The sequence below is a fragment of the Pan troglodytes genome, chromosome 17, assembly GCF_028858775.2.
Source record: "Pan troglodytes isolate AG18354 chromosome 17, NHGRI_mPanTro3-v2.0_pri, whole genome shotgun sequence".
Classification (NCBI taxonomy): domain Eukaryota; kingdom Metazoa; phylum Chordata; class Mammalia; order Primates; family Hominidae; genus Pan; species Pan troglodytes.
The window spans coordinates 46,005,027-46,032,284 of NC_072415.2; the positions used below are offsets into that span (position 1 = coordinate 46,005,027).

General features: G+C 42.9%; 1 protein-coding gene across 3 annotated transcripts in view; it reads left to right on the forward strand.

Moving 5' to 3' along the window:
• The window catches only part of MOCOS (molybdenum cofactor sulfurase), an 81,003-nt gene that overhangs the window by 13,112 nt on the left and 40,633 nt on the right, over nt 1-27,258 (forward strand). For 2 of the 3 annotated variants that reach the window (XM_512097.9, XM_063795614.1), the window contains exons 5-9: nt 2,293-2,369; nt 4,250-4,449; nt 12,523-12,639; nt 14,679-15,140; nt 19,221-19,383. In XM_512097.9, the coding sequence (XP_512097.3) occupies nt 2,293-2,369; nt 4,250-4,449; nt 12,523-12,639; nt 14,679-15,140; nt 19,221-19,383 (1,019 nt within the window). The remainder of the gene's footprint in view (nt 1-2,292; nt 2,370-4,249; nt 4,450-12,522; nt 12,640-14,678; nt 15,141-19,220; nt 19,384-27,258) is intronic. The other variant, XM_009433903.4, reaches the window with a different exon arrangement.

Here is a 27,258-nt window from a genome sequence, read left to right on the forward strand (position 1 = left end):
TGTTAGCGGCAACCTCTATGAGCCCCACTGTGAGTGAGTTACAGAGGGAGTCTGGGTGCAGGTTGTCACTTGCCCTCAAATGCCAGAGGCCTCTGCCTGGGTTGTTGGCATATGCCTCATCCCCAGGCTGCAAGGGCAGGTGGTGTGGGTTATGCTCAGGAATCTTTCAAATGGTAACAGCTGGGACCTGTAAGGTCGAGTGTGTCAAGGCTGAAAATGGTGGCTGAAAATCCAGGGTTCTGCTGGGTCAACAGTGGGGACACAGGGTTGGGTAGGCAACTAATCACCTACAGGGTCCGGAGAAGGCCTGGGGCATAGACGGGAAGGGCTTTAGATCCCCAACAGACCCCACACAGATGCAAGGGTCCTGCACGTAGGGCCATGGCCTTGACGATAGAGTCACTGTTAGCTGTGTAGGCCTCAGGCTGGACCACTGGGGAATGAGTCCCCGCTCCACTGCACACCAGCGAGGGGACATGTGACTTGTTCTCTGCACCTCATGTTTTTTCTGTAAAGTAGAAATGATAATATTGGGTCGGGTGTGGTGGCTCACGCCTGTAATCCCAGCACTTTGGGAGGCCAAGGTGGGTGGATCATGAGGTCAGGAGTTCAAGACCAGCCTGCCCAACATGGTGAAACTCCGTCTCTACTAAAAACACAAAAAATTAGCTGAGCGTGGTGGTGGGTGCTTGTAATCTCAGCTGCTCAAGAGATTGAGGCAGGAGAATTGCTTGAGCCCAGGAGGCAGACGTTGCAGTGAGTCAAGATCATACCCACTGCACTCTAGCCCTGGTGACAGAGCAAGACTCCATCTCCAAAAAAAAAAAAAAAAAAAAAAAAAGACAGAGAAATGATAATATTGTCCTTTTAGAGCTAACATGGGTGAAGTATCAGAATGGTAGGGATCAATGTTAGGAGGCTATTTGATGTCTCTTTTATTTAGGACTTGTCCATAGTTGGGGGGCTTCTAAAACAGGAATGCTCATGTAAAACCTCTTGACTCCAAGTGTGATAATTTACCATGTAACAGAATCAAATGAGAAAAGAATGACAGGCATAACATAATGTAAGTTACAGGCAGAACAAAGCGACACCTCAAATTTAATTTGGCCAATAAGGGCACCTGAAGGCCAGGAGAAGTGGGGCAGCTCACTGGGGGCCAGGGCATGAATGGGCTGGAGGGGATCAGACCTCTTTCCTTTGATTCAGGTAGATGACTTTACAACAGATGACAGGCCAACATTCCCAGAAAGCTGAATTTATTTATTTACCATTATAAGCCAATTTTTTTTCTTGTGAACTTAGGACTAGAACTCAAGAGATTTAATACTCAACCTAAAGGTTTATTGAATAAGTACCTTGACTATGTTCTCAACTTTATGTATTTTATAACTCAGTGAAGTACATCCCTTGACAGAAACAAAAAACTCCTTTTATTTTAAGAAATCTATTAAGTATTTGATCAATAAATAATTGTCAATCAATTAATAACTGGCTAGTTTAACAAATTTTTTTGTAGAGATGGGGTCTTGCTATCTAGAGATGGGGTCTTGCTTTTTGTAGAGATGGGGTGTTGCACAGGCAGGTAGTTTCAAACTCTTGGCCTCAAGTGATCCTCCCACCTGGGCCTCCCAAAGTGTTGACATAACAGGCATGAGCCACTGCACCTGGCCACCCTAGGAAATTTAGAGCAGCCCAAGAAAACTGCAGAGTGGGTCAGGGCCAGAGGCAGCTGTACAGGTCTTGGTGTACAAAGTGCCCCCATCCTGAAGGGGAGAGCAATGTTTTATAAGACAGCAGAGGGAAGGTATTAATAGATTACAGCGGTATTAGTCCAATTTCACACTGTTATAAAGATACTACCCAAGACTGGGTAATTTATAAACAAAGGAGGTTTAATTGGCTCACAGTTCTGCATTGCTGGAGAGGCCTCAGGAAACTTACAATCATGGCGGAAGGGGAAGCAGGCACTTTCTTCACAAGGCAGCAGGAGAGACAGAGAAGAGCCCAGGGGAACTGCCATTTATAAAACCATCAGATCTCGTGAGAACTCCCTCACTATCACGAAATGAGAACAGCAAGGGGGAAACCACCCCCATAATCCAATCACCTCCTACCAGGTCCATCCCTCAACACCTGGGGATTACAATTAGAGATGAGATTTAGGTGGAGACATAAAGCCAAACCACATCAACAGCTAAGCCTAAAATCTAAAGCTCATTATATACCACGAAATGCACATGGATTGTTTTGACCACAGCTTGACCTGTTCTCCTCACCCCGTGGTTATAGGTTTGAAGATGGCACCATCTCATTCCTTGATGTTATCGCGCTAAAACATGGATTTGACACCCTAGAGCGCCTCACAGGTCAGTGGACATTTCTATCCCTGTGGAATTTGCTCCTGTTGTGTCCTTGAGGGAGCTCTGGCACAGGTGTGATTCAGGTAAAGGAGACAGGGTCTGTGGAAGTGACTGGCACTCCATGTAGTTAAATTTGATTCCTAGTAACTTCAAAACCACTTCAGAGAGCAAGAGAATGAGGTGGGGTTTTTGGATTGTTTTTTGTTTTTTCAGCTAAAATAACATTTTAACAGGTAGAAGACATTCCAAATCAGGAGATTGCTAGCTTCACAGAATGAGAGGAGCATCCCTGGGTCCTGGGAATGGTTACAGATCCTGAGGCCTTTACCTGCTCTTGCCTCTCTGGGTCCTCCCCACTGCCCCACGGGGGAGCTCTGCCTATGAATGAGCTGACGCTCAGAGAGGTTAAACGCCTTCCAGGCCAGGGAGCTGGAAACCAGGAGGGCAAGGATTTAACCCAAGTCATACTGATGCCTAACCATGAGCACCCAACCACTGTGTCTGCCGATGGTCTTCGCATGAGGCATGATTTCTTTCCTGGCCATTGCTCTTTTGTCACAGTAATGGGACCCTTCAGTGCCTTAACCTTAGCCTTAGCCCAACACAGGGGCAGACAGGATTCACGGGAAGAGAGGGTCGCCCTGATGGCAATGCAGGGAGGTGAGTGGGCATGATCTGGGACAAAGGGAGTAGTTAATAAATACAGGCAGTGAGTAGTGAGTACTTTCCAAGGAAAGATATTAACAGGGCCCCCAAACTGCAGGTGACAGTGTCTAACAGGGCCAGGTAGCTCGGAATGCAAAGGTTGACTGTACCAGTCCACAATATGGCAAACCCTGATTTTTTTCCTATGTCATTGTTCCCTTTTTAAAAAATAAAAATTGTGGTAAAATATACATAACATAAAACTTACCATTTTAACTATTTTTAAGTGTACAACTCAGTCGTAGTAAATACATTCACAATGTCGTGCCACCATCACCACTATCTATTTCCAGAACTTTACCATACCAAACAGAAACTCTGTACCCATTAAACAATAACTCTCTATTTCCTCCTCCCCTTCCAACCCTTGAAACTACTTTTTTTCTCTGTGGATTTGCCTATTCTTGGTAACTCATCTAAGTAGAATCATACAACATTTGTCCTTTTGTGTCTGGCTTCACTTAGCACGTTTCCAAGATTCATTCATGTTGAAGCATGTATTCTTCATTGCTTTGTGTAGTGTTAAAATGATTTAAACATTAATAATAAAAACAAACAGCAAAAATATGTTTAGAGGAAAAAACATACATTTTGTGATCTGTTACCAAAGGGTCTAAATATCTAAATGTTTAAGTAACATTATGTATAAAAAAGAGGATGACAGGAATGCGTATGGAAAAATTCTGTTGTTCAGTACTGAAGACCTAAACATTTGTCACAAGGGCAGTACATCCACTGTTTACGCACATTTAAAATTATTAATGTGAGGTCCAGGTTTGCCAGTTATAACAAACTTGTTTTCTTAAAAGTGAGTTAGTGGTGCCAGGCGTGGTGGCTCATGCCTGTAATCCCAGCACTTTGGGAGGCTGAGGCAGGTGGATCACTTGAGCCCAGGAGCTCAAGACCAGCCTGGGCAACATGGTGAAACTCCGTCTCTGCAAAAAATACAAAAATTAGTCAGGCATGGTGGTGAATGCCTGTCCTCCCAGCTACTTGGGAGGCTGAGGTGAGAGGATCACCTGAGCCCAGGAGGTTGAGGCTGCAGTGAGCTGTGATCATACCACTGCACTCCAGCCTGGGTGACAGAGTGAGACCCTGTCTCAAAAAAAAAAAAAAAAAAAGAGGGAATTGAGAATTTACATAAAGCTCATGATTCTCTTGTGTTTCATGATTGATTTGAGGTGGAATGGAGAATATAAAGCAGCACACCTTCACCTTGGCTCAGTATACCTACGTGGCCCTGTCCTCTCTCCAGTACCCCAATGGAGCCCCTGTGGTGCGGATTTACAGTGATTCTGAGTTCAGCAGCCCTGAGGTTCAGGGCCCGATCATCAATTTTAATGTGCTGGATGACAAAGGGAACATCATTGGTTACTCCCAGGTGGGTTTTCTTTCCATCCTGCTGACCTTATTACAACTCATCCTAGTTCCAGACGAGAGCAATGCAGTGTGACAAAGTCCATGCACTGTTGAAGAGGCCACCAGGCTCTCAGCCACATGCCTTTCCACCTTCATTCACCCTCGTTTTTCAGTCCTCTTTACTCAGCCAAAAGTGGTAACTTTCAAATGGGAAGAAAGAGGCCAGTTCTTCTGATGGCAGGTGGGAAACTGTTGGGTCTTTGCCATAGTAGAATAAGCTGTTCACTTCACTTCCTGGTCCACTAAAATGTCCAGAGTTGCACTGAGCACTCAGGCATGGTGGTAGGTGGTTATCAGACGGGGTGTCACAGATGGACAGCAGGAACCAAATGTTACTCCCAGAGCAGCACTGTGGGGAATGGATTCAATCGTTGGGTGTTTGGAAGACAGTGCTGGTTTTTCCTTGAAAGCACATCTGCATCCACATTTTTATTTATTTTTTTGAGGTGGGGTCTCGCTCTTTCACCCAGGCTGGCATGCAATGGCATGATCTTGGCTCACTGCAACCTCCACCTCTTGGGTTCAAGCAATTCTCATGCCTCAGCCTTCCGAGTAGCTGGGATTACAGGCCCGCACCACCACACCTGGCTAATTTTTGTATTTTTAGTAGACACGGGGTTTCGCCATTTTGGCTAGGCTGGTCTCAAACTCCTGACCTCAAGTGATCCACCTGTGTTGGCCTCCCAAAGTGCTGAGATTATAGGTGTGAGCCACTGTGCCTGGCCCACATTTTGTTTTTAACAAAGAATAAAAGTTTTATTTGGCTCATGGTTCTGTTGACTGGAAGATTGGGCATTGGTGAACACCTTAGGTTGCTTCCACCTGTGGAGGAAGGCAAATGTGAACTGGTATGTGCAGCCAGAGAGGAAGCAAGAGAGAGGGCGAGGGAGGTACCTGGCACTTTATTTTTATTTTATTTTTTCTTCCAACTTTTTTTTTTTTTTTTGAGATGGAGTCTTGCTGTGTCACCCAGGCTGGAGTGCAGTGGCGTGATCTCAGCTCACTGCAACCTCCACCTCTTGGGTTCAAGTGATTCTCTCACCTCAGCCTCCCGAACAGCTGGGACTACAGGCATGTGCCACCATGCCTGGCTAATTTTTATATTTTAGTAGAGATGGGGTTTCACCATGTTGGTCAGGCTGGTCTTGAACTCCTGACCTCAGGTGATCTGCCTGCCTCAGCCTCCCAAAGTGCCGGGATTACAGATGTGAGCCACTGTGCCCGGTGTTCTTCCAATTTTTATTTTAGGTTCAGGGGATACATGTGCAGGCCTGTTACATGGGTACCTGAAAGGTAGTTTCTCAATCTTCCCCTCCCCCCACCTTCTACCCTCAAGTAGGCCCCGGTGGCCGTGGTTTTCTTCTTTGTGTCCATGTGTACTCAATGTTTAGCTCCTAATTATAAGTGGGAACATGCAGTATTTAGGTTTCTGTTTCTGTGTTAATTCACTTAGGATAATGGCCTCCAGCTGCATCATGTTGCTGCAAAGGACTGGTTTCATTTTTTTGTGGCTGTGTAGTATCCCAGGGTGTAAATGTACCACATTTTCTTTAACCAGTCTACCACTGATGGGCATATAGGTTGATTCCATGTCCTTGCTGTTGAGAAAAGTGCTGCAATGAAGATATGCATGCATTTGCCTTTATGGTAGGATGATTTATATTCCTTTGGGTATACACCAGTAATTTAATTAAGGAATTGGGATGGCTGGATTCAATGGTAGTTCTGTTTGTTTGTTTGAGACAGTCTCACTTTGTTGCCCAAGCTGGAGTGCAGTGGAGCAATCTCGGTTCACTGCAAACTCCGCCTCCTGGGTTCAATTGATTCTCCTGCCTCAGCCTCTCAAGTAGTTGGAATTACAGATGTGCACCACTACGCCCGGTTAATTTTTGTATTTTTAGTAGAGACAGGGTTTCACCATGTTGGTCAGGCTGGTCTCAAACTCCTGGCCTCATGCAATCCACCTGCCTCAGCCTCCCAAAGTGCTGGGATTACAGGCATAAGTCACCATGCTTGGCCAATGGTAGTTCTGTTTTAAATTCTTTTAGAAATCTCCAAACTGTTTTCCACAGTGGCTAAGCTAATTTACATTCCCACTAGCAGTGTATAAGTGTTTTTTTTTATCCACAACCTCAGCAGCATATGTTAATTTTTGACCTTTTAATAGCCATTCCAACTGGTGTGAGATGGTATCTCATTGTGGTTTTAATTTGCATTTCTCTCATGATTAATGATGTCGAACATTTTTTTCATATGCTATTGGCTGCATGTATGTCATCTTTTGATAAGGGTCTGTTCATGTTCTTTGCCCATTTTTAATGGGGTTCTTTGTTTTTTGCTTGTTGATTTAAGTTCCTTGTAGCTTCCAGATATCAGACCTTTATTAGATGCACAGTTTGCAAATATTTTCTCTCATTCTATAGGTTATCTGTTTACTCTGTTGATAGTTTCTTTTGCTGTGCCAATGTTCATTAGTTTAGTTAGGCTTCATTTGTCAATTTTTCCTTTTGTTGCAATTGCTTTTGGAGTCTTCATCATGAAGTCTTTGTCAAGGCCTATGTCCAGAATGACATTTCCTACATTTTCTTCTAGGATTTTTATAGTTTCAGGTTTTACATTTAAGCCTTTAATCTGTCTTGAGTTTATTTTTTTATGTGGTGATAGGAAAGGGTCCCGTTTCAATCTTCTGCATATCTATAGCCAATTATCCCAGCACCATTTATTGAATAGGGAGTCTTTTCCCCATTGCTTGTTATTGTCTACTTTGTCAAAGATCTGATGGTTGTAGGTGTGTGGCTTTATTTCTGGGTTCTCTAACCTTTTCCGTTGAATTTATGTGTCTGTTTTTGTACTAGAACCATGCTGTTTTGATTACTGTAGCCTTGTAGTATAGTTTGATGTCATGTAGTGTGATGCCTTCAGCTTTATTCTTTTTGCTTAGGATTGCTTTGGCTATTTGGGCTCTTTTTTGGTTCCATATGAATTTTAGAATAGTTTTTTTTCTAATTCCATGAAAAATGACATTGGTAGTTTGATAGGAATAACATTGACTCTGTAAATTGCTTTGGGCAGTGTGAACATCTTAACAATACTGATTGTTCCTATCCATGAGTATGGAATGTTTTTCCATTTGTTTGTGTGGTGTCTGATTTCTTTTAGCAGTATTCTGTAATTCTCATTGTAGATATCCCCCCTGGTAAGGTGGATTCCTAGGCATTTTATTATTTTTGTGGCTATTGTAAATGGGATTGCATTCTTGATTTGGCTTTCAGCTTGGTCATTATTAGTGTATAAAAATGCTACTGATTTTCATGCATTGATTTTGTATCCTGAAACTTTACTGAAGTTGTTTATTAGTTCTAGGAGCCTTTGGGCAGAGATTATGGGATTTTCCGGGTATAGAATCATGTTATCAGTGAAGAGAGATAGGTTGACTTCTTCTCTTCCTATTTGGATGTCTTTTATTTGTTTCTCTTGCCTAATTGCTGTGGCTAGGACTTCCAGTATTATGTTGAAAAGGAGTGGTGAGAGAGGTCATCCTTATCTTGTGCCAGTTTTCAAGGGAAGGGCTTGCAGCTTTTGCCCATTCAGTATGATGTTGGGTGTAGTTTTGTCATAGATGGGTCTTGTTACTTTGATGTATGTTCCTTGGATTCCTAGTTTGTTGGGAGTTTTTAACAGAAGGGATGCTGAATTTTGTTATAAGCCTTTTCTGTGTCTATTGAGATGATCATGTGGTTTTTGTTTTTAGTTCTGTTTATGTAATAAATCACATATATTGATTTGTGTATGTTGAACCAGCTTTGCATCCCAGGAATAAAGCCTACTTGATTATGGTGGATTAGCTTTCTCTTCTTCTTCTTTTTTTTTTTTCTTTCTTGGAGACAAGGTTTCACTCTGTTGCCCAGACTGGAGTTCAGTGGCACGATCTTGGTTCACTGCAGCCTTGACCTCCCTGGCTTAAGTGATCCTCCCACCTCAGCTTCCCGAGTAGCTGGGACTACAGGAACATGCCACCATGCCCAGCTAATTTATTTTAATAGTTTTTTATTGTACAGGTGGTTTTTGGTTACATGGATAAGTTCTTTGGTGATGGTTTCTGAGATTTTGGTGCACCCGTCACTTAAGCAGTGTACACATTGTACCCAATATGTAGCCTTTTATCCCTCCCCAATCCCACCCTTCCCCCCTGAGTCCCCAAAGTCCATTATATCATTCTTATGCCTTTGCATCCTCATACTTTAGCTCCCACTTATAAGTGAGAACATATGATATTTGATTTTCCATTCCTGAGTTATTTCACTTAGAATAATGGCCTCCAGCTCCATTCAAGTTGCTGCAAAGGCCATTGTTTTGTTTCGTTTTATGGCTGAGTAGTAGTCCATGTTGTGTATATACCACATTTTCTTTATCCACTCGTTGGTTGATGGGCATTGAGGTTGGTTCCATATTTTTGTAATTGTGAATTGTGCTGCTATAAACATGTGTGCATGTGTCTTTTCCACATAATGACGTTTTCTTTGGGTAGATATCCAGTAGTGACACCTGGCTAATTTTTTGGCATTTTTTGTAGAGACAGGGTTTTGTCATGTTGCCCAGGCTGGTCTTGAACACCTGAGCTCAATTAATCTGCCCACCTTGGCCTCCCAAGGTGCTGTGATTACAGGTGTGCACCACGGTACCCGGCTGGATTAGCTCTTTAATGTGCTGCTGGATTCTATTTATTAGTATTTTGTTGAGGACTTTTGTGTCTATGTTCATCATAGGTATTGGCCTGAAGTTTTCTTTCTTCATTGTATCTCTGCCATGTTTTGGTATTAAAATGATGCTGTCCTTATAGAATGAGTTAGGGAGTCAATCCACATTTGTTAAACCCTAGATTTCCCAAACAAAATTCATTTCCCAAGGAATCTTTTTCCCCACTTTTCTGAGTAGCCATAAACTTTCTAAAGAATACTATTGGGCAATATTCTTCTGGGGGAGATGTTGGTCCTCACTGGTGTTCAGGGCAGACACTGTACAGCCACAGGTGGTCTCTCGAGCATGGCAGCTGTGCAGACCCCTTGCCCCCACTGCCCTCAGCTGTCAGTACTAGCAGAACCAGCCCTGACACTACTAAGAAGCACAATATTTTAAATGCTTTTGGAGGGGACAAGGTGGAAAATGCATCAGAGGCAAAAGGTTTGCCTTCTTAAATATGTTATTCTAGGTCATTGGTAACATAAGTTTTATTCTTGAATCAAAAGTAAATGTGCCTGGGTGCGGTGGCTCACACCTGTAATCCTAGCACTTTGGGAGGCCGAGGTTGGTGGACCACCTGAGGTCAGGAGTTGGAGACTAGCATGGCCAACATGGCGAAACCCTGTCTCTACTAAAAATACAAAAATTAGCTGGGCGTGGTGGCACACACCTGTAACCCCAGCTACTCAGAAGGCTGAGGCAGGAGAATCACTTGAACCCGAGAGGTGGAGGTTGCCATGAGCTGAGATTGTACCACTGCACTCCAGCCTGGGTGACAGAGCAAGACTCTGTCTCAAAAAAAAAAAAAAGTAACTGTGTGTGCTGTGGCAGCGGCATGGGATTGGTGGTGGAGAAGAAGCCTCCAAGAAGAGGAATCACCAGGGTGTGAGGCTGCCTGTGTGGGTGTCTGGGGACTCTCATTCCCCAGGGCTAGACACAGGATGAGTTTCTCCCTTTGTGCCTTGGTAGAGGAAGCTCATTGTGTGAATGGATTCTGTGGCTAAGGCATGACTAACTGCCAGTTCAAGAAAGTGCAGTTACGGTTTTTTCAGGTTCAGGGAACTTCACGATATGGAAATTTCCACAGGGATTTTGGTGGCCTTCGGAAACATCAGCTGGGTTTGGCTGTCTCTTTTTCATCAGGGGATGTGTAAAGAATTTAGCTTCCTATGAGAAGGCTTTGTGTTCTTGTTTTGGTATATCCAGGCTTCTAATTTTATTCTCCCACTGTTGGAAGTCACTCTGAATGGTGATTAAGAGCAGGGACTCAGAGTCTGTCTGCCTCTTGCCAGCTCTGTGAACTTGGGCAAGTTAAGTTCTCCAAGACTCTGTGAAATGGGGATAACAATATACCCTGATTATAGTGTTGATATGAGGATTAAATGAGACACAATATATACATCCCTTAGCACAGGACCCAGAAGAAAGCAAGTGCTCAATAAATGTTGGGCACAAAGGCTCCCGAGCTGGGAGCCTCCAGGGCATTGTGGCTGGGCCTGTTTCTCAGTCCTCCCTGAATGCTGTGCTCATCCTGCCATAGAAAACAACCTCCTTCACCTGGCTGGGCACAGTCTGGGCCTGTGTGGGATTCCCCAGGGCTGAGGGCAAGAAGAGACTGATGCATAAAAGGGAAATTAGGACAAAGGGTAAGTGTGGCTGCAACAGCGTCTTCTGCTTACATCCTCTCCTGCCATGAGACTTTGACACTCCTCCATGGAGGGCTGGTGATCTGTGGGTCTTCCCCTAGAATCTGGGCTGATCTGTGACTCGCTCATAGCTAACAGAGTGCCAGGAGGATGACACTGCATGGCTTCTAAGGCTAGATCAGAAGAGATGATGCCCTATTGGCTTTGTTCCCTGGGACACTAGCTTTGGAGCCTGGAGTTACCCTGTCAGCTACTGTCTTGCGCCCTGAGGCTGCTGTGTGTGCTGCAAGGATGCCAAGCCACATGGAGAAGCCAAGCTCAGGACTGTGGCTGGCGGTCCTAATTCTGAAGCCCTTCCAGCCTGTGGACCAGAAAGACCCAGGAGTAAAGGAGTCTCCAGATGATCCCAACCCCCAGATGCCAAACTACTCCCAGCCTTTGAGTCTTCCTAGCTGAGACTCCAGACATTTTGAGACAGAGAGGAGACATCTCCTCCATGCCCTGTTTGAATTCTTCCCACACTGTAGCCATGAGCTGCATAAAATGGTTGTTGTTTTATTCTCCCTAGTTTGGGTGGCCTACTTCACAGCAAAAGTAACTGGAATGGTGAATATGGGGGAGTGGGTGAGGGGCAGCCACGGGGACTCTAATTCAGCCTGGTGGGAGCTGGATGGGGGGTCGGGGGTCTCCCTAGTAGTTGCCTTGTGAAGGGAAACCTGACCTGGAGATGGAGTTGGCCAGGCCCAGTAGAGCTGCCAGGACTCACCTTAGAGCTGGGAAACTCCTGAATTCACTAGCAGGTCTGCATGCCAGTGGGCCATTAGCCAAGGGTGAAGGAACAGAATTGTTCATCTGAAGCCCCTCAGTGCAACACAGAGAATGGCTTCTTCTCACACACCAGAGGAGATGGCCAAAGTGAAGACTGCCGTGGTCTTGATAAGGGTCTGTGGGAGGCATCGTTGCCCAGCCAAGATCCCTGGCTGACCACACGGTGACCTCTGGCCACCCCACATGTGACTTCCCAGGGAGAAAAATTCAAAGGCTCACCCAGCTGAGCAAGATGTGTTTATTTTCCTGAATGCAGTTCAGTGACTCCTCCTCCTGAATTCAGCCTGAGCCCCCAGGGCGAGGACTCTTACTGGGCCCCCAGGCCCTTGGGGAATGGAGTACTTGACTCACAGCCTGGAGGAACTGGAGCAAACATCCCCGGGGCTCATGTGAATGCGAACCACCTCCCAGAGCCTTCAGAGGGCAGGAAAGAGCTTTGGGAACTTCTGGACTGAAAAGCAATTCTGTGATTAAACCGAAAGTTGGAGAAAGTAGGAAAAGCAAATCAATTATACTCAGCATGGACACAGTAACACTTGGAGTCCAGGCTGCGAGCTGAGGCGGGGCTGCTCGGAATTGCACTTCGTGGGGCCTGCTCTGTGGTCCAACCCTGTGCAGCTGATGCCAAGAAGCCACTGTCTCCAGCCCCACTGAAACATTTTATACAACGTTTAACCTGTGATAGATCATTTTAGAGGACAATTCCAGGCTTGTATCATCATTTTATTATTAGGAAAGAGAGGTCCAAATCCTGATCTGAATCTCTCAGAGTAAAACTGCACGTTGGTAATGGCTCATTCCATGTTACATTAAATCCGCAGGTGGACAAAATGGCCAGTCTTTACAACATCCACCTACGAACTGGCTGCTTCTGTAACACTGGGGCCTGCCAGAGGCACCTGGGCATAAGCAATGAGATGGTCAGGAAGCATTTTCAGGTTGGTACAGGGCTCTGCGATCCAGACGCTGGTCAGCGCGACCCAGCAACACCTGTTGCTGCCTGCGTGTCTGGGGTGGGGGCTGCTGCTGCATACTCATTTCTCCACGCCTACTCTGTGCATGTACAAAGGAAAAGAAACACAAATGGAAAATGCTTCAAGAAGGCCGGGTGCGGTGGCTCACGCCTGTAATCCCAGCACTTTGGGAGGCCGAGGCAGGTGGATCACCTGAGGTCAGGAGTTCGAGACAAGCCTGGCCAACATGGTGAAACCCTGTCTCTACTAAAGATGCAAAAATTAGCCAGGCATGATGGCATGCGCCTGTAATCCTAGCTACTTGGGAGGCTGAGGCAGGAGAATCGTTTGAGCCCAGGAGGCAGAGGTTGCAGTGAGCCGAGATCGCACCATTGCACTCCAGCGCCTGGGTGACAGAGCAAGACTCCATCCCCTTCCAACCAAAAAAAAAAAAAAGAAAAAAGAAGCAGCCGGGCACGGTGGCTCATGCCTATAATCACAGCACTTTGGGAGGCCGAGGTGGGTGAGTCACCTGAGGTCAGGAGTTCATGACCAGCCTGACCAACATGGAGAAACCCTCCCTCTACTGAAAATATAAAATTATCCAGGTGTGGTGGTGCATGCCTGTAATCCTAGCTAGTCAGGAGGCTAAGGCAGGAGAACTGCTTGAACCCGGGAGGTGGAGGTTGTGGTGGTGAGCTGAGATTCTGCCATTGCACTCCAGCCTGGGCAAAAAGAGCAAAACTCAGTCTCAAAAAAAAAAAAAGAAAAGAAAAAAAGAAAAGAAAATGCTTCAAGATATTATCTCTATAGCAGACTTTCGGATTCATTTTTTACTTTGAGGCCAACAATTTAAAGGCAAGGGAGGGGTGTTAACAAGGGACGTGTGAGGATGTGCCCTTACCTGGTTCAGCCCTCCTGAGGTACAGCCTCCAAGCTAGAGTTAGCTGACATCTGGGTTGGGTGTGGCATGGAACTCTTCTAGGGCTCCAGGGATTCTACGTCTCCCAGAATCCCCACCCTCCCTGTCTCTTCCCTGGGCTGAGGTTTTTCACTTCAGGGTATAGCCTGTTTTGAACCATTTCATTAGGAATAATTTGAGTGGCAAAGAGTGTTTATTGATTTGAGTTTCTAATTTGATTTTCCTTTGGTTGCTGTGAAATATTGTATATACTAGATCTGAACTAACCATGAACTGAGTTTTGTTTAAAAAGAAAGAGGGATAGGACAGAAGGAGAGGGAGGAGATAGGAGAGAGGGAGGAGAAGAAATAGAGAGGGAGAGGGAGGCTCAGAACACAAACACAGCTCCAGATAGAATATTTGGTCCTATGGAACACTGTGGCTCCATTTCTTCGGGTGTCTGACCCGGATCCAGCACCAAGGTTTGTCCAGGACTGCTCCATGCACTGTGCTGACCTGTGACCAACACCAGGCAGCCAGGCTCGGAGACTGAGATTCTCCTGCCTTTCTTCCCCATCTCCCTGCAGGGGCACTCAAGCTGACCTTGGCCTTCACAGTGGCCCGGGGCTGGTCATTTGCAGGGGCAGCATCTCTGCCTTTCCCTGTTGTCAAGGGGCAGCTCTCAGGGATGCAGGCCTCCCCTCAGTACCGAGAGGCTAACGAGAGTGACCAGTGATGTTTCTCCCATCTCAGCCCCGGGTAGACCTTGAGGTTGACCCCTTGGTGCTTCTGAAACCTTAGTCTGTGTTTTGACGCCTCTGTGAGCCAGCCCTGTGCCTGCCTCTAGGTAAATGCTTTCCATGAAGTATTTCTATTAAACTTTTTAATGGCCCCTTGAGATTGATATTGGTCCCAATTTACAGTTGAGCAAAATGAGATCCAGAAAGTGGTCCCCTGCAGGTAGAGAGCTGAACTATGTCCCAGACGCACAGCACATATTAATGTTGCAGTTCTGTTTTCCTGGGTTAATTTTAAAATTAACAAAATTTATTTTGCCGAACTGTTTCCAATGTCTCTATGAGAAAGGGGTCACTCTGGCTGATGCACTTCCCTCTTATCCTAGGCTGGTCATGTCTGTGGGGACAATATGGACCTCATAGATGGGCAGCCCACAGGATCTGTGAGGATTTCATTTGGATACATGTCGACGCTGGATGATGCCCAGGCCTTTCTTAGGTTCATCATAGACACTCGCCTGCACTCATCAGGGGACTGGCCTGTCCCTCAGGCCCATGCTGACACCGGGGAGACTGGAGCCCCATCAGCAGACAGCCAGGCTGATGTTACACCTGCTGTCATGGGCAGACGTAGCCTCTCGCCTCAGGAAGATGCCCTCACAGGCTCCAGGGTTTGGAACAACTCTTCTACTGTGAATGCTGTGCCTGTGGCCCCACCTGTGTGTGATGTCGCCAGAACCCAGCCGACTCCTTCAGAGAAAGCTGCAGGAGTCCTGGAGGGGGCCCTTGGGCCACATGTTGTCACTAACCTTTATCTCTATCCAATCAAATCCTGTGCTGCATTTGAGGTAAGGACTTTCACAGCAGCACAGAAAGTCTTCTCTTTGTTTACTCTCTCTATTTTTTGATAAAGTGAAGAAAAGCATGAAAAAAAAAATCAAAATCATTCATCAGAGTGTTGTGGTGAGAAAAGCCATTCTCACTCTCCCTTTCTTGGTCTGTGCTGACTTTTGAACATGACTGCTCACGGGGACTCCTGAGAGGACCCTGTTTCTGAGTGGTGAATGTGTCATTACTCTTATTAATTATAGCTGTAACTTTCACTGAATGTGTGTGCTGGCTGTGTGCTGAAGCATTGTATGTGTTTATTTGTTTCATTTGATCCTTAAAATGGTGAAATATGAGGTGGATAGTAATATTATCCCTATTTTATAGATATGGAGCCTGAGGGTTTTGAGGTTAAGCACTTTGCCCAGGTGACCTGAAGATATGTCAAAAGGACACAAGAGCCAGCTTGAAGGAGCTCCCGTTGGCCAAGTCTTTGGCAATATGTACATCAAAATAAGTACTGATAGTGATGAGTGGTGAGCATTTGAGAAACACAGGAATCCATGAGTCCAGTAGAAAGTAAAAATGAATTAGTGAATAAATAGAGAAGAAGCTCAACCCTACTATAGAATACCAACTAATAAATCAATGATAGAATTTTAAAAACTACCACTTTGCAACCATCATGCCAATAATTGATTTAGGCAATAGTCATCAATAGATGCTAAATCTAATGAATGAAAATTTGATAAGTAACAGGATATCTGCATATTCTGAAAATATCTCTCCATAAAATACTTATTAATTAGTAAGTACCGCCTACTTATTGATGAATTTTACAATGGAGAAACCTAATAGACCCCATGTTAACCAAGTGGCAAAAGTTGACATCACCAACATTGGGACAAATGAATGGGGTGTGTCTCCTGGGATGTACAGAGAAGAACATAGCGTTGGTCCTGAGGCATTCCTACCAAAAATGCAGAAATAATAAGCTCAGATAATCCCACCTTAAGAGACATTTAGCAAGGTAGCTGGACTGTACTTCTCAAAAATATCATGGTTGTGAAAGACAAGAGGAGACTGAAGGAGACTAGAGAGACGCGACAAATGTATGCAACGTGATATTCGATGCAGACAGCAGAGGTGGAATCTGAATGGAGTCTATTGATTAGTTGTAATATCAGGTCAATGGTAATTCCTAATTTTGATGGTTGTACTGGGGTTATGTCAGAGAGTGTCCTTATACTTAGAATATGTACAGTAGAGTATTATGGGGATGATGAGACATTATTTTGCAACTTATTCTCAAATGATTTAGAAAAGTCAACAATCAGAATTGGAGTGAAACGTTTATGGGAGCTCTGTGAACTGTAACTACTTTTATTTAAGCTTAAAGTATATTAAAAATATTAAATTTTAATTTTTCTAAATTGTGGCATCAGTAAATAATGTTACTTTTTTTTGCACCTTTACTACTGAGGGTAGCTGGGCTCCCTTATGTGTGCACTGCAGGGACATCTATGACTAGTTCTGTGGTTGGAACTCTGAACCTTTGCCTTTGTCCATACCCTTCTTCAGCAGACAGCTGGCTCAGGAAAAGCCCTCATTGAAGGGACATTGCACCCATGCTATCACTTGCTGGTGCTGTTAAAACCTAACCTGTGGACAACCGCTCCTGCAAAGGGCAGGAACAGGAAGCCAGCAGAGACGAAATTGGACTAATTCTCTCTGTACTCAGAGAAAGCACATCCTTGCTAAAATAAAGGTTCAAAGAAGAAACGAGATGAAAACTGAATTGGTCTTGTAGCTTAGGAAATAAGTGGAGGGGATGTATGAAACTTACAGAATGTAACCCACAGCTGTTTATTCCCAACTAAACCCCCAGATGGCTTAGGGAACCACCATGACATCTTGTGAGGATGCTGCAGCCTTTCCTCAATGTGGGCCTCTGTTTCTGAACTTGGGCTCTTCTCACAATTACATGAAGCTGCTTCTATTGCTCCACAGCTGAACTTCTATACCAGAACGGTCAACCCAAAGAACATCATCTCCATTAGTTTAGGATCTCACCATCTTGCAAAAGCAGGATGGGGCGACAAGGCTTGGCATCTGTGGTAGGTGAACCCAGAGATATGGTGGAAGGAGCGGCAGGAGGGAGCTGCTGGTGGGACGGCTACACCTCTTATACAGGTCAGCTGTAGGCTGGGAAACTGCACTTCAGAGACCCTGATGGAAGGAAAACAAGCAAAGTTAGAAATAATCAATGCCTCTTGTTATTCTTTGATGTCAGCTTTTGATACCTATACCCACCTAACTGGTGGTTTTAATTTTTTCCATCAGCAGACTCTGTCAAATTTAATTTTACCTTTTATGGCTTTTTTTTTTCTTTTAGAGAAACACACCACCAGGAAGAACATTTGTACCTTATCTTCCGGGTCTTCGAAAAAGCCAGCATCTTTTTGGGGAAACAGTTTAAAACTAGTTTCTCAGGGAGCTTTCTTCTGTGCTGAAAGACTTCTTACTTGCTACTCACTTTATCCATTTATTCATTTGCTTATTATTATTTTTTCGCGATGGGATCTCACTCTGTCTCCCAGGCTGGAATACAGTGCTGCCATCAAAGCTCACTGCAGTTTTGAACTCCTGGTCTCAAGCTATCCTCCCGCCTCTGCCTCTTGAGTAGCTGAGACTACAGGCATACACCACCATGCCCGGCTACTTTTTAATTTTCATTTTTTTTAGAGACAGGGTCTTGCTATGTTGATCAGGCTGGTCTTGAACTCCTGGCCTCAAGTGATCCCCCTGCCTCAACCTCCCAAAGTGCTGGCATTACAGACATAAGCCACTGCGCCCAGCTCTACTCACTTTATTTTATTTTATTTTGTTTTATTTTATTTATTTATTTATTTATTTATTTATTTATTTATTTATTTTTGAGATGAAGTCTCACTCTGTCGCCCAGACTGGAGTGCAATGGTGCGATCTTGGCTCACTGCAAGCTCCGCCTCCTGGGTTCAATTGATTCTCCTGCCTCAGCCTCCAGAGCAGCTAGGACTACAGGCGCCTGCCATCAAGCCCGGCTAATTTTTGTATTTTTAGTAGAGATGGGGTTTCACCATGTCGGCCAGGATGGTCTTGAACTCCTGACCTCGTGATCTGCCCGCCTCAGTCTCCCAAAGTGCTGGGATTATAGGAATGAGCCACCATGCCTGGCTATTTATTATTATTATTATTATTATTTTTTTTTTTTTTTTTGACACAGAGTCTCACTCTTGTCGCCCAGGCTGGAGTGCAATGACATGATCTCGGCTCACTGCAACCTCCGTTTCCTAGGTTCAAGCAATTCTCTCAGCTGATTTTTTGTATTTTTAGTAGAAAAATATGTCTATACTATTATGAAATACCTGGACAGGCACCACTGCTAAGGAAGGATATACAAGAGCAAAGGGGTGGGCGTGGTGGCTCATGCCTGTAATCCCAGAACTTTGGGAGGCAAAGGCAGGTGGATCACTTGAGGTCAGGAGTTTGAGACCAGCCTGGCTAACATGGTGAAACCCTGTCTTTACTAAAAATACAAAACTTAGCCGGGCATGGTGGCAGGTGCCCGTAATCCCAGCTACTCAGGAGGCCGAGGCAGGAGAATAGCTTAAACCCAGGAGGCAGAGGTTGCAATGGGCTGAGATTGCACCACTACACTCCAGCCTGGGCAACAGAGCAAGACTCCATCTTAAAAACAAACAAACAAATAAAAAAACAGCAAAAAAAGAGCAATGGCTGGAGCCAGCTGGGAAAGGAGGCTTGCTTTTCACTGTAGACTCTTGTACTCTCTGAATGTCAGGCATTACCTACTTAAAACATGGCTCGAAGTGGAGAAGGGTGGAGTGTGGACCTGGAGGCTTAATGGGAGATATCCAGCTCCTACATCATCTTCTTTGCACTGTCCTCTCTGTTTTAGTTTCTTCTCTTCCTCCCTTTCTTCCTTCCAGTGTAGGTGCTGAATTCATGAAGTCTATCTGTGTTTGTGTAGCCACTGTACAAATAGGTGAAGACCAACTTTGGGGAGCCCTGGCCTAAGACACGTCTACCTTTTTGTTTAGGTGACCAGGTGGCCTGTAGGAAACCAAGGGCTGCTATATGACCGGAGCTGGATGGTTGTGAATCACAATGGTGTTTGCCTGAGTCAGAAGCAGGAACCCCGGCTCTGCCTGATCCAGCCCTTCATCGACTTGCGGCAAAGGATCATGGTCATCAAAGCCAAAGGTGGGAAAACTGCTTCATTTTCACAGAGCAGCTCCCAACAGCAGCTTTTATATTCATATGAAATACTCTACCAAGTGTTAGAATAACCCATCAGCCTGGGCAATACAGTGAGACCTCATCTCTACAAAAAAATAAAAAACTATCCTGGGTGTGGTAGCACGTGCCTGTAATCTCAGCTACTCAGGAGGCTGAGGCACAAGAATCACTTGAACCCTGGAGGTGGAGGTTGCAGTGAATCGAGATCATGCCATTGCATTCCGGCCTGGGCAACAGAGCAAGACCTTGTCTCAAGGGAAAAAATGGGTAAAATAACCTGAAAGTAAGGGAAATAGTGTCTAGGAAACACAACAAAGAGTTTGTTCCCCTTGATTTTGGGAAATTTCGGGAGACAGAAAGATCTGACAGTTCAATCAGACAGTAAAGAGGGGCCAGGTGCGGTGGCTCACGCTTGTAATCCCAGCATTGCGGAGGTGGGCAGATCACTTGAGGTCAAAAGTTCGAGACCAGACTGGCCAACATGACGAAACCCCTTCTCTACTAAAAATACAAAAAGAAGCTGGGCATGGTGGCACGTGCCTGTGATCCCAGCTGCTTGGGTACTTGGGAGGCTGAGGCAGGAGTATCACTTGATCCCCAGAGGTGGAGGCTGCAGTGAGCCCAGATCGCACCACTGCACTCCAGCTTGGGCAACAGAGGGTGATGATGTCTCAAAAGAAAAAAAAAAAAAAAAGAGGTATACACTTTATATTAATTAGATGATGTCCTATGAAGTTTCTTTTATTTTCTTCACTCATCATCATGTATACTGCAGGCTTTAATTCGTCCTTGTTGATTTTGTTATGAGTGATATGAATGATCAAACCTATAGAAAAGCATAGGCCCACTCTGTTTAGTAGAACTTTCTGTGGTGATGAAAATGTTCAAACTATACCTTGTCCAGTTTAGTGGCCACCAGTCACTTGTGACTATTGAAATGTGGCTAGTGGGACACTAGAACTGAATTTTAAATTTAACTTAATTTTAATTAATTTAAATAGCTACGTGTAGCTATGCTACAGTGTTGGACAGCACGGGTATAAAGAATAATACACAATTAGAGCATTCAATTTTAGCAAATCTTAACATTTGGCCACATTTCCTTTAGGTCCTCCTCCTCCTCTTCCTTTTTCTTTTTTAGCATACATACATACATACATACATAAAACATTACATAGCAGTTGTGGTGCTGGGTTAAAAAAAGGTAAAAGACATTACAGATACAGCAGAAATTTCCTGTGGACCTCTCCTGAGTCTTACTCCTTCTCCTTTCCCATCCCACTTACCATTTTTAGAACATTCCCATTTCCTCCCTAACTTGCAGTTGTACTTTTGTGATATATAACATTTCCATATATTCACGATTGTGTTTCTTGGCTGTAAGTGTTCTGTTCTGTTCTGTTCCCGTGGTTTATTTTTCCTTGAACCAAGAGGCCAGTGTTATTACTAGAGTTATAGAATAAGTCTTGATACCCCTTTTTTTTTTTTTTTTTTGAGACAGAGTTTCACTCTTGTTGCCCAGGCTGGAGTGCAATGGCGTGATCTCGGCTCACTGCAACCTCTGCCTCCTGGGTTCAAGCGATTCTTGTGCCTCAGCCTCCCGAGTAGCTGGGATTACAGGCATGCAGCACCATGCCTGGCTGATTTTGTGTTTTTAGTAGAGACAGAGTTTCTCCGTGTTGGTAAGGCTGGTCTTGAACTCCCAACCTCAGGTGATCTGCCCACCTTGGCATCCCAAAGTGCTGGGATTACAGGCATAAGCCACTGCGCTGGCCCTAATATCCCATTTGTTTAAATTGTCTGTTGTCACATATTGCAGAATCTCTTTTAAGATTGAGTAGTATTCCATTAAATGAGTATACCATATTTACTTTATTCATCTCTTAATGGACATTTAGATTGTATCCATATCTTGGCTGTTGGAAATAGAGCTGCAATGAACATTGGGAGTGCTAATATCTCTTCAGTATCCTGGTTGAAATTATTTTGGATAAGTACCCAGAAGTGGGATCACTGGATCATTTGGTAGTTTTATTTTTAATTTTCTAAGAAATCTCAATATTGTTTTTCATATTAACTGAAAAATTTTACATACCCACCAGTGGTTGCAAGGGCTCAAGTTTTTCCACATTCTCGCCAACACTTACTTACTGTCTTTTGTTTGTTTTCTTTTGACAATAGCCATCCTGACAGGGGTAGAGTGATATCTCATTTTGATTTTAATTTGCATTTCCTTCATTATTAGCGATGTTAAACATTTTCCATATACCCATTGACCGTTAGTACATCTTCTTTGGAGAAATACCTAGAAATACCTATTCAGGTCTTGAACCCATTTTTTTTTTAAATTTTTTAATTTTTCTTTTTTTAGAGACAGAGCCTCGCTCTGTCGCCCAGGCTGGAGTACAGTGGCGCGATCTCGGCTCACTGCAAGCTCTGCCTTCCAGGTTCACGCCATTCTCCTGCCTCAGCCTTCCCAGTAGCTGGGACTACAGGCACCCGCCACTACGCCTGGCTAATTTTTGTATTTTTAGTAAAGACGGGGTTTCACCGTGTTAGCCAGGATGGTCTCGATCTCCTGACCTTGTGATCGGCCTGCCTCGGCCTCCCAGAGTGCTGGGATTACAGGCGTGAGCCATCGCGCCCAGCCACTAACCCATTTTTAAATTAGGTTATTTGGTTTTCTTTTTGTTTGTTTACTGCTGAGTTGTAGGAGTTCCTTATATATCTTTGAGGTTAACTACTTTTTCAGATAAATGGTTTGAAAATATTTTCTCCCATTCCACAGGTTGCCTTTTCACTTTTTTAATTGTTCCCTTTGCTGTGCAGAAGCTTTTTAGTTGGATATAGTCCCATTTGTGTATTTTTGTTTTTGTTACTTGTGCTTTGGGTGTCATATTCACAAAGTTATTGCCAAGACCAATGTCATGAAGTTTTTCCCCTTTGTTTTCTTCCAGGAGCTTTACATTTTGGGATCTTGTGCTTAAATCTCTAATCCATTTGAGTTGAAGTTTTTGTATGATGTAAGATAAGGGTCCAATTTTATTCTTTTACATGTGGATATCCAGTTTTCCCAACACCATTTGTTGAAAAGACTATCTTTTCTCCATTGTGTTTTTTTGACACCCTTTCCAAAGATCATGTAACCATATATGCATGGATTTATATCTGGACTCTCTAGCCTGTTTCATTAGTCTGTGTATCTGTCTTTGTGCCAGTACCATACTGCTTTGATTACTATAGCTATAGTGATATATTTTAAAATCAGGAACTGTGACAACTCCAGCTTTGTTCTTCTTTCTCAAGATTAATTAGTTTATTTGTCATCTTTTGTGGGTCTATATGAATTTTAGGATCGTTCTATTTCTGTAAAAAAATGCCATTGCGATTTTGATAGGGATTGCATTGAATCTGCGGATTGCTTTGGGCTCTATAGACATTTTAACAATATTAATTCTTCTAATCCATGAACATGGAATGCCTTTCCATTTGTTTAATTTCTTGTTTGTGTCTTATTTCTTTCATCAATGTTTTGTAGTTTTCAGAATGTGAGTATTTCACCTCCTTAGATAAGTTTCTTTTGTTCTTTTAAAAGAGATTTAGGGTCTCACTGTGTTGCCCAAACTGGAATAGAGTGGCATGATCACAACTCACTGCAGCCTTGAACTCCTGGGCTCAAGCAATCCTCCTGCTTCAGCCTCCTGAGTAGCTGGGACAACAGGCATGTGCCACCATGCCTGGTCTAGATGAGTTTATTTCTAGGTATTGTACTCTTTTTTGTGTGCTATTATAAGTGGGATTGGTCTTCTTATTTCCTTTTCAGAGAGTTTGTTTTTAGTGTATAGAAATGCAATAGATTTTTGTATGTTGATGTGTATCCTGTATCCTGCAACTTTACTGAATTCATTTATTAGTTTAACAGTTTTTTAAAATGGAGTATTTAGAATTTTTTGAATATATAAGATCATGTTTTTTGATCAAACAAGGACAATTTTTCTTCCCTTTTCCAATTTGAATGTGTTTTATTTCTTTTTCTTGCCTAATTGCTCTGACTAGAACTTCCAGTCCTATGTCAAATAGTGGAGGTAAGAATGGGCTTCTTTGCCTTGTTCCTGATCTTAAGAGAAAAAGTTTTCAGTTTTTCATCATGGAGTATAATGTTAGTTGTAGGCTTTTCATATGGCATTTATTATCTTGAGGTAACATGTTCTATTCCTAGGTTATTAAGTTTTTATTATGAGAGGGTGCTGAACTTTGTCAAATGCTTTTTCTGTGTCCATTGAGATGAATATGTAATTTTCTCCTCTATTCTGTTAATGTAGTATGTCACGTTAATTGATTTTCATATGTTGAATCATCCTTACATCCCAGGACTAAAGCTCACTTTCTCATGGTGTATGATCCTTTTAATGTACTGTTAGATTAAGTTTTGTTGAGGATGTTTGTGTTTATATTCATCAGGGATATTGGCCTGCAGTTGTCTTTGCCTGCCTTTAGTATCAAGATAATGCTGGCCTCATAAAATGAGTTTGGGAATGTTCCCTCCTCTTAGTTTTTAAGTAGAGTTTGAGAAGATTTAGTATTAATTCTTCTTTAAATATTTGATAGCATTCAGCAGTGAAGCCATTTGGATGTAGGCTTTTCTTTGTTGAGAGGTTTTTGATTACTGATTCAATCTTCATACTAGTTGTAGGTTTGCTCAGGCTTTATTTTGTTCATGTTTAGTTTCGATAGATGGTATGTTTCTAGGAATTTATTCATTTCTTCTAGGTTATCCAGTTTGTTGGCATATAGTTGTTTGTAGTAATTTCTTAGAATATTTTATTTTTGTGGCATTATTTATAGTGTCTCATTTCATTTCAGATTTTGAGTTTTCAATTTTTCTTTTCTTTTTTTTTTTTTGTTTTGTTTGTTTGTTTTTGAGATGGAGTCTCATTCTGTCGCCAGGCTAGAGTGCAGTGGCACGATCTCGGCTCACTGCAACCTCCGCCTCCTGGGTTCAAGTGATTCTCCTGCCTCAGCCTCCCGAGTAGCTGGGACTACAGGTGTGCACCACCATGCCCAGCTAATTTTTGTACTTTTTGTAGAGAGAGGGTTTCACCATGTTGGCCAGGATGGTCTCGATCTCTTGACCTCGTGATCTGCCTGCCTTGGCCTCCCAAAGTGCTGGGATTACAAGCGTGAGCCACCGTGCCCGGCAAGTTTTCTATTTTTCTTAGTCTAGATAAAAGCTTGTCAGTTCTGTTTTTCAAAAATCCAACTTAGTTTTGTTAATGTTTTCCATTTTTCAATTTTATTTATTTCCATTGCAAACTTTGTTGTTTCATTCCTTGTGCTAAATTTGGGTTTACTTTGTTCTGCTTTTTCTAGTTCCTTGTGGTGTAAAATTAGGTTGTTTGAGATCTTTCTTCTTTTTTACTGTAGACACTTACTGCCATGAGCTTACTATTTAGTACTGCTTTTGCCATATCCCATAAATTTTGATATTTTATGTTTTCATTTGTCTTTGGTATTTTATAATTTTTAAAATTTTCTTCTTTGATCAAATGGTCATTTAAGAGTGTGTTGTTTCATTTCCACATATTTGTGAATTTTTCCATTTTCTTGCTGCTACTATTTCTAGTTTCATTTCATTGTGGTCGGAAACTTGATATGATTTCAGTCTTTTTAAATTCATTGTCTTTTTTTTTTTTTTTTAAGTCTTGTTTTAAGACCTAACGTGATCTATCCTGGAGAAAGATCCGTGTGTGCCTTAGAAGAATGTGTATTCTTCTGCTGTTGGGTGAAACGTTTTATGTATGTTTGTTAGGTCCATTTGGTCTACAGTATGATTCAAGTCCTCCTTTTCCTTATTGATCTTCAGTTTGCATGTTCTGTCCATTATTGAATTTATTTTTGTTTTGCTGTCTATTTCTCCTTTCGGTTCTGTCAATGTTTGCTTTATGTATTTAGGTGCTCTGATGTTGGGTGCATATATATTTATAATTGTTATATACTCCTGGTGGATTGATCGTTTTATCATCATAAAATGTCCTTCTTTATCTCTTGTGACAGTTTTTGACTTAAAGTCCATTTTAATGGATATAATTATAGCCACTCCTACTCTCTTTTGGTTACCATTTGCATGGAATATCTTTTTCCATCTGTTTACTTTCAGTCTGCGTATATCCTTAAACCTAAAGTCAGTTTCTTTTAAACAGCATACAGTTGGGTTTTTTTTTATGTCTTTTTATGCTTCTTTTTTTATTCAGCCACTCTAAGTCTTTTGATTGGAGAGTTTAATCAAATACATTTAGAGTAATTATTGATAAGGATTTAATATTGCCATTTGGCTAGTTGTTTTCTGTTAGTCTTATAGTTCTTTTGTCTGTCTTTTCACCTCTTGCTGTCTTTGTGTTTTGTTGATATTTTATATTGATGGGCTTTAATTCCTTTGTCTTTTCCTTTTTGTGTAACTTCTATAGGTTTTTTCTTTCTTTTTTTTTTGGTGTGTAGTTATTTCGAGGCTTACATAAAATATCTTAGAGTTATAACGGCCTATTTTAAGCTGACAGCAAGTTTAATCACATACATAATTCTACACTTTAAGCTTTGCTCCCCATACTTTACGTATGGTTGTCAGGATTTACATCTATTCATAATGTGTATCTTTTTTTTTTTTTTTTTGAGACAGGGTCTTGCTCTGTTGCCCAGGCTGGAGTACAGTGGTGTGATCTTGACTCACTGCAAACTCTGCCACCTAGGCTCAAGCAATCATCCCACCTAAGCCTCCTGAGTAGTCCTAAGCTAAGTCCTAAGCTAAGTCCTAAGCAGACACATGCCACCATGCCTGGCTAATTTTTGCTTTTTTTTTTTTTAGAGACAGGGTTTCACCATGTTGCTCAGGTTGGTCTTGAACTCCTGAACTTAAGCAATCCATCCTCCTTGGCCTCCCAAAGTGTTGGAATTATGGGCATGAGCCACCACCCCTGGCCCATATTTGTATCTTTTAACACATATGTATATATTTTAAGAGATGTGGTCTCACTCTGTTGCCCAGGCTGGAGTGCAGTGACATGATCATAGCTCATTACAGTTTTGAACTCCTGGGTTCAAGTGATCCTCCTGCCTTACCCTACCGAGTAGCTGGGACTACTGATATGTGCTGCCATGCCCAGCTAACTTTTTTTTTTTTTTTTGAGATGGAGTCTCGCTCTGTCACCCAGGCTGGAGTGCAGTGGCATGATCCCAGCTCACTGCAACCTCTGCCTCCTGGGTTCAAGAGATTCTTCTCCCTCAGCTTTCCGGGTAGCTGGGATAACAAGTGCATGGCATCACACCCAGCTAATTTTTGTATTTTTAGTAGAGATGGGGTTTCACCATGTTGGCCAGGCTGGTCCTGAACTCCTAACCTCAGGTGATCTGCCTGTCTCGGCCTCCCAAACCTTTATGGGGATTATAGGTGTGAGCCACTGTGCCTGGCCCATGCCCAACTAAATTTTTAAAACTTTTAAAAAGATGAGTTCTCTCCAATCTAGGCAATACCATTCAGGACATAAGCAAGGGCAAAGGTTTCATAATGAAGACAGCAAAAGCAATTGCAACAAAAGCAAAAATTGACAAATGGGATATAATTAAACTAGAGAGCTTCTGCACAGCGAAAGAAATGATCAACAGAGTAAACAGACAGCCTATAGAATGGGAGAAAATTTTTGCAAACTGTGCATCTGACAAAGGTCTAATATCCAGCATCTATAAGGAACTTAAACAAATTTACAAGAAACAACCCCATAAAAAGTAGGCAAAGAACATGAGCAAACACTTTTCAAAAGAAGACATATATGCAGCCAGCAATCATAT